The sequence below is a fragment of the Electrona antarctica genome, assembly GCF_951216825.1.
Source record: "Electrona antarctica genome assembly, chromosome: 9".
Taxonomy (NCBI): domain Eukaryota; kingdom Metazoa; phylum Chordata; class Actinopteri; order Myctophiformes; family Myctophidae; genus Electrona; species Electrona antarctica.
The window spans coordinates 36,130,815-36,138,560 of NC_136790.1; the positions used below are offsets into that span (position 1 = coordinate 36,130,815).

A 7,746-nucleotide genomic window follows, 5' to 3' on the forward strand; every position below is an offset into this window, starting at 1 on the left:
GAGGTGGATGGTTCATCATATTGATTCTAGGGACAGAGGTGACCTGAGAGGTGGATGGTTCATCATCTTGCACAAGATCAGAAATGTATTTTGGACCTAAACTATGTAAAGCTTTATAGACCAACAATAGTATTTTGAAATAAATTGTCCACTGTCTGTCTGTCTGTCTGTCTGTGGTCAGTTTCTGTTCCCGCCCATCTCAGACCTCCCCCCTGACCCCTACTCCCTGATGGAGTTTCTAAACTCCACGTCCAACTTCTCCCTGTTTAGAGATCATGCCCTGGTAAGACCTGTCTGTGTTTAAACTTTAGAACCTCATATTACATTTACAGTATGTCATATTACGGTACGTAACTATATAAATCTTCCCTCCTAAGATACAGTATGTATCACGACTCACGAGGAAAACTAGAGAGAATATCAGTTTCCATTACGACAGACATAACCTTGTACTTCGTACAATATCCAATCTATAAGGTCACAATGCGCCACGTTGTGACACGTTGTAAGCTTGTAGATCGTCTATTTTTGGCGAGGAGGTTTGTTGGTTTGTCTTACTAGATGGTTTAAGTGGTTAAACTGAAGTGATATTGATAAATTCTTGTGTCATGGAACCCCTATAGCTGCCATGGCTAAACTACAATTTGTCCGTCCGTCCGTGCGTGCGTGCGTGCGTGCGTGCGTGTGTGCGTGCGTGCGTGCGTGTGTGTGTGTGTGTGTGTGTGCGTGTGTGTTAGCTCTTCAACCTGTCAGAAGAGTTGGACACGCACTCCAACACCATCCTACTGCCCACCGACGATGCAGTCAGAGACTACCTGGGAAAGACTAACTCCACCCGACTGGTAGGTCCTGATGGATGAAACATTCTAACTGGGGGGCGGTTGGCGGTGGTGGTGGTGGTGGCTCAGGGGTAGAGTGGCTGGATGGATGGCGCTATATAAATGTACCATTTAACTGACAGATTAGACGTATAGCTATACATGCTACAATTATTTACTATCTGACGTCAGAACAAACTGCTTATGACCGATAGGAAAAACGTTCTTAAGACACCTTTCATGTTGATTTAATTTTAGTCAACTATAAAGCTATGATGAAAAACTGCCGAAAAAACTAAGCGATGATGACTAATGTTCTGCCCTTACTATACGTTGGTGTATGGCTTGGCAGACAGTTACATAGTTCCCAATAAAGTTCCTTAGGTAGTGACTTGGTTTAACTTCTTTACTGGTGATTAAATTGTAAAACTGCAATACAGAAAAATAGAAAACAGACATTTGTGTCAGTGTAGAATCATAAACCAAACCATTTATTTTGTATGCATCACAAGTTGCAAAATGAACATGTACTCACTGTACTATTCTGTACTATACATTTTAGAAAAGATTAAACAAACTTATAGGCATATTGCTTTAAGAGCCATAACTAACAAAAAACACACAGACTTACAGACTTATCCTGTCCAAGGCCTGAGCGAAAGGAAACACTCAACCTGCGTGCTGGTTTACACTGAACTGGCTCTGACTAAACTAATCACCTATTAAATACCCTGGTGAGGCTACCAGGTGAGGAGAGTTACTAATTAGGCAAAGGAACATTGGTCTCCATTACACATACAAGGCTTAAAGGTAAACTACATAGAAAGTAAACAGCACAACTAAAACTAAGACTAAATATACTGAGAATTTCGTCAAGAAATAAAAACGGGTGGAGAAGAGATCCAGTAGAACAAGTCATTTTATGCTTCATGTATTTGGGTTTCACTCTCCGAAAATAGTCGATCTACAAAATGAATGAGCTTGTAGATCTGCTATTTTTAGCACAGCTGAGTATGAATCAGGCATTTCAACGCCGTTACGGCCGGCCAAAATAATTTTTTGTCAACTAAACTTAATATGGTATTTAGTCAACTAAAACTAGACAAAAACTAAAACATTTCAAATGACTAAAATATGACTAAAACAAAATGTCAAAATCAACACTGTTTCATACTGCCAACCGAACTGGGGTAATGTGTGGATGGATGGACGGACGGACGGACAGGTGGATGGACGGGTGGGTGGATGGACGGACGGGTGGATGGACGGGCGGGTGGATGGACGGGTGGGTTGATGGACGGGTGGATGAATGGACGGATGCCTAGATGGATGGATGAACCAGCTGTGTTTCTCTCTCAGACTCTAGATGAGTTTGAATATCACATCATCCCAGAAGAAATGCTGTTCCCAGACCATGTGACAGACGGACTTCTGAAAAGCACCCTGCTAGGCTCCAACTACCAAGTCCAGTTCCACCTTAACCAGCACAACCAGGTCTGTACCACTACGTATCACCTTAACCAGCACAACCAGGTACAGCCCCTCCGGCCGGGCACAAGCCTCCTCAGCACCAATCTCAGACAGTTCTTATAGTCTTATAGTTCTTATAGTCAGGTCTAACGGAGATGCTATACTAAATGTTCATATAAGGGTATGGCCCAAAGATAAGAGCGAATCACAAATAGTTACACAAGTACAGATTCGCTAACAGAGGGAGAGTAAGCATGGAGAAGTCGGCTTAGCTGTTTGAAAAGCTGTAATAAAGTCAAAGTAGCCCTTTGGTTCAAGAAGTTGCCGACATGCATTTAGAGTATATTCAACAAGGCTGAATAGGTTAATAATACATGTATTTGGCCACCAATGTAAACCCTCTCCTCCAGACCATGGTGAATGACGTGCCTTTGAATAGGTTAATAATACATGTATTTGGCCACCAATGTAAACCCTCTCCTCCAGACCATGGTGAATGACGTGCCTTTGGACGAATAGGTTAATAATACATATACATACGTAAACCCCTCTCCTCCAGACCATGGTGAATAGGTTAATAATACATATATTTGGCCACCAATGTAAACCCCTCTCTCCAGACCATGGTGAATGACGTGCCTTTGGACGGAGGCTTTGTGCAGACCATGGATCCTCCCGCTGCCCTCATGGTGCTCAATCAGGTCCTCAGAATCCGCAAGAACCACTGCAGTAGACCCGTTTCCCTTCAGATCAATGTGAGTGTGGAGATATTTCAAAAATATTGGGAAAGTGAAATTTCCATTTAATCAATGAAATTACTTGTGTATGTATAAATATATGTATATATTTCCATCTAATCTGTCTGTCTGTCTGTCTGTCTGTCTGTCTGTCTGTCTGTCTGTCTGTCTGTCTGTCTGTCTGTCTGTCTGTCTGTCTGTCTGTCTGTCTCTCAGGGTGATTGTACAGATTGTGAAGGACTTCCTCGCTGTGTCTTCAGCTTCTTGAAACCAGTATGTATTCGTTTTGTAGGATTAATTTTGACTTGTTTTGACTTTTTGCTTTTTGTTTTTTGCAATTTGTATTTCAGTTTTGGTTAGTTCTTAAAGTGGGTTTGCTGGTTTAGTTCTAGTTTTTATTTTATGAAAAACTACAAGGATAGATAGATATGAGTGCTTTCTATTGTAGATACACATATATACATACAGTATTAATGCTGGTATCTATTGCAGGTCCGGAGTACTTTTCCAGCCAAAATGAAGCCTAACTGTGAATACAGGAAGAGAGTTGGAATGAAGAGGAAGTTAGTCGATGGATGTCGAGTAAAATGTGTCTACATCACAGACGTACGTCACTATCAATAACAGATATAGTGTTACATTACAGTTATCAAAAGGTGCACAGCACACCGGTCCTCTTGTGAGGTGCCAGCCAACGGGATAAACACTAATAATAAACAATTTATATCCACACACTCGAGTCGTAGTTGCCAATGCCAAATGTTTTATTATGGACACAGAGACACATTTCTATGCATTTAATGTATTACATTGTGTTGTCCTCGTTATTGTAAATCACTCTGGATTAAGTGCGTCTGCTAAATGCCTAAATTGTAAATTGCTATTGCAGGACATGTCCTGTTGCAGTGGTTACTACGGCCACGAGTGTTACAAGTGTCCCGGCGACCAGGACAGTCCCTGCTCCAATCACGGACAGTGTCAGGACGGTCACCTAGGCAACGGAGAGTGTCGTTGTTTGGAGGGTTTCCATGGCAGCGCGTGTGAAGGCTGTGAACCCGGGAGATATGGAACCAACTGTACCGCTAGTAAAACAACCATTACATTATTATGAAGGAGATATGGAACCAACTGTACCACTAGTAAAACAACCATTACATTATTATGAAGGAGATATGGAACCAACTGTACCGCTAGTAAAACAACCATTACATTATTATGAAGGAGATATGGAACCAACTGTACCGCTAGTAAAACAACCATTACATTATTATGATATGAGATATGGAACCAACTGTACCACTAGTAAAACAGCCATTACATTATTATGATATGAGATATGGAACCAACTGTACTACTAGTAAAACAACCATTACATTATTATGATATGAGATATGGAACCAACTGTACCACTAGTAAAACAACCATTACATTATTATGATATGAGATATGGAACCAACTGTACCGCTAGTAAAACAACCATTACATTATTATGATATGAGATATGGAACCAACTGTACCGCTAGTAAAACAACCATTACATTATTATGATATGAGATATGGAACCAACTGTACCGCTAGTAAAACAACCATTACATTATTATGATATGAGATATGGAACCAACTGTACCACTAGTAAAACAGCCATTACATTATTATGATATGAGATATGGAACCAACTGTACCGCTAGTAAAACAACCATTACATTATTATGATATGAGATATGGAACCAACTGTACCGCTAGTAAAACAACCATTACATTATTATGATATGAGATATGGAACCAACTGTACCGCTAGTAAAACAACCATTACATTATTGTATTAGCAGTGGTGGAAACGGTGTTCATTTTGACAGCAACATTTTTATTTAATTTTGTCATACTTTTGAATAAAGTTCGACTAAATCTACAGTTGAGCACAAGGGGGTTCCACTGCGCCTCAAGCCTGTGGTAGGCTGGTCTGGTGCATGGACTGGACTGGCAGGTAGAAGGAAGGCACTGGAGCAGTTTAAGCCTTTTTTATTCAGCAGGGTGCAGGCCATAAAATGACAATGTTTCGATGTAACATCTTCATCAGGTCAGTTACATTGAAACGTCATTTTATTGGCTGCAACCTGTTGAATAAAAAGGCTTAAACTGTCCGAGTTGCAAGTTCTACCTAAATCTACAGTTGATTTGTGTCGACATGTATTTGGGCGGGTCTTGGTGGCGTCGTTATGGCTGATTTTACACTTGATTGCATGCTGAAAATAGCAATCAAGTGTTTGTAGATCTGTAGAACTGCTAATTTCAGAGCGCAACCAAGCATAAAAAGACTCATATTTTAGTTCTACTGGATCTCTTCTCCACTAGCCTCAGACGTTTACTTCTCCACTAGTCCCTCCCGAACGTTTTAGTCTGGTTTTATTTGTTTTTATTCAGTTGTCCTCAGTGAAAAAAGGTAGTTGATGAAACATTTTAATCATAGTTTTAGTCGACAAAAAAAAAACATTGCGTGGAAATTTACATTTACAATTTCACATCACAACTTACTTACTCACTAAAAACCTGTTTCTGTGTGTGTGTGTGTGTGTGTGTGTGTGTGTGTGTGTGTGTGTGTGTGTGTGTGTGTGTGTGTGTGTGTGTGTGTGTGTGTCAGAGTGTGTATGTGGTCAGGGGAAGTGTGATGATGGATTAACAGGAAGTGGAAGATGTGTTTGTTACAAAGGATGGAAGGGAGTCAACTGTACCATAGGTAAGGCAACGCACGCACGCACGCACGCACGCACGCACGCACGCACGCACGCACGCACGCAAGCACGCACGCACGCACGCACACGCACACACACATCCATATTAGTATTCCTATTATTATACTAATACATCCTACAGTACATGCTTATTGTTTGCAGATATAATTCCGGAGAATTGAGTCTGTCTGTCTGTCTGTCTGTCTGTCTGTCTGTCTGTCTGTCTGTCTGTCTGTCTGTCTGTCTGTCTGTCTGTCTGTCTGTCTGTCTGTCGGTCTGTCTGTCTGTCTCTCAGAGATCAAAGATGACGCATGTGGGGGTGTGTGTGACGAGAACGCCAAGTAAGTCAAATTACTTGATTGTATAATCAATTGATTGATCGATTGGACGATTGACTGACCTATCCTGTCCGTCCAGTTGTATCACAGGGCCAATGTGGGCGTCCGCTACCTGTGTGTGTGTGGCTGGCTACCAAGGCAACGGAACCCACTGTAAAGGTACTGTAGGCGCACCATTGTGTGGACACAAACGGACTTATGCACGCACGCACGCACGCACGCACGCACGCACACACGCACACACACACACACACTATTAGGTCTGGGAAACACAGACACGCACAACAACACACTTTCGGGGGCGGGGGGAGTAGCCCAACAGGGTAGCTTGCCACCATTGGCGTGTGAATGTGGGAATTGTGGACGCTTAAAACGATCAAACGATTAGCTTCGCTGTGTGTGTATAAATAAATCAGTGTAAATGTGAGAGTTCAATATAACGTAACAAAATGACTTTCTTCTTGTTTCTTCTTAGTCAATCGTGTTCTATTGTGGTAAAAAAACAAACTGTTTGCTGCTGTCCTCGCTCAGGTGTGTCCAAATATGCACAATTTTACACACAATTGAGTCTGTCTGTCTGTCTGTCTGTCTGTCTGTCTGTCTGTCTGTCTGTCTGTCTGTCTGTCTGTCTGTCTGTCTGTCTGTCTGTCTGTCTGTCTGTCTGTCTGTCTGTCTGTCTGTCTGTCTGTCTGTCCGTCCAGAGATGGATTTGTGTTCCATCTCTAACGGAGGCTGTTCCCAGGTTGCTGTGTGTACCAAGGTCTCTGCAGGAGAGCGGACATGTTCCTGTAAGGAGGGATACACTGGAGATGGAGTCGACTGCCAAGGTACCTGACCCCTGACCCCTGGCCCTGACCCTGACCCCTGGCCCTGAACCTGAACCCCTAACCCTAAAGCCCACGCATACACCAGTTTTAGGTGATAAGGTGCATGGGAAAACTACTGTACAACATGACGTCAGACGCTGCGGTGATAACCACCGAAAAGGTGAGTAGCTTATCACCTAAAACTGGAGTATGCGTGAGCCTGAACCCTGACGCCCTAACGTTAACACTGCAGTCCTCCCATGACTTTGCCTATAAGTAGTTACAGTAATGGAGCACACCAGCCATTTTTGACATGTGGGCCCATATATCTCCCTCCATCATTGTGTGTGTGCGTGCGTGTATGAGAGGCTCACTATAACAGCCCACTTATCATTTTGCCTATAAGTCTTGTTAACACAAAAACATTTCAATACTGTGTGTTGTGTTTACAGAGATTGACGGTTGTCTGGTTAACAATGGTGGTTGCAATCCACGTGTAGCAGGATGTATTAGAACTGGACCTAATACAGTAAGTTATACTGTCTGTTAACTTCCTGTAACACAAATAAACTATGACAAGTGTGACATAGTGTGACAAGTGTGACAAGTGTGACATTCCTCACCTGTTCTGTGTTTTATTCACAGTGTTTTACTGACTGTATGTTTCTGACTGTTCCAGACAGCCTGTTCTTGTATGCCTGGTTTCTCTGGAAGGGGAACGTTCTGTTTCCCCATCAACCTGTGCAGCATTGTGAGTGTTTGACTGTTCATTAAGACACTGCTGTACACTTTTCACACTGCTATATCATAATATTATTGTCATTGTGAGCGGAAGCAAAAATGCAAAA

At 42.2% G+C, this 7,746-nt stretch overlaps 1 protein-coding gene across 1 annotated transcript in view; it reads left to right on the forward strand.

Moving 5' to 3' along the window:
- Positions 1 to 7,746, forward strand: part of stab1 (stabilin 1) — a gene marked incomplete at its 5' end in the record, with an annotated part of 56,501 nt that overhangs the window by 23,436 nt on the left and 25,319 nt on the right. The window contains 13 exons of the mRNA XM_079510678.1: positions 182 to 283; positions 738 to 842; positions 2,178 to 2,312; positions 2,909 to 3,043; positions 3,242 to 3,298; positions 3,518 to 3,631; positions 3,915 to 4,110; positions 5,664 to 5,759; positions 6,050 to 6,095; positions 6,172 to 6,251; positions 6,794 to 6,919; positions 7,351 to 7,427; positions 7,578 to 7,649. Coding sequence (XP_079366804.1) covers positions 182 to 283; positions 738 to 842; positions 2,178 to 2,312; positions 2,909 to 3,043; positions 3,242 to 3,298; positions 3,518 to 3,631; positions 3,915 to 4,110; positions 5,664 to 5,759; positions 6,050 to 6,095; positions 6,172 to 6,251; positions 6,794 to 6,919; positions 7,351 to 7,427; positions 7,578 to 7,649 — 1,341 coding nt within the window. The remainder of the gene's footprint in view (positions 1 to 181; positions 284 to 737; positions 843 to 2,177; positions 2,313 to 2,908; positions 3,044 to 3,241; positions 3,299 to 3,517; positions 3,632 to 3,914; positions 4,111 to 5,663; positions 5,760 to 6,049; positions 6,096 to 6,171; positions 6,252 to 6,793; positions 6,920 to 7,350; positions 7,428 to 7,577; positions 7,650 to 7,746) is intronic.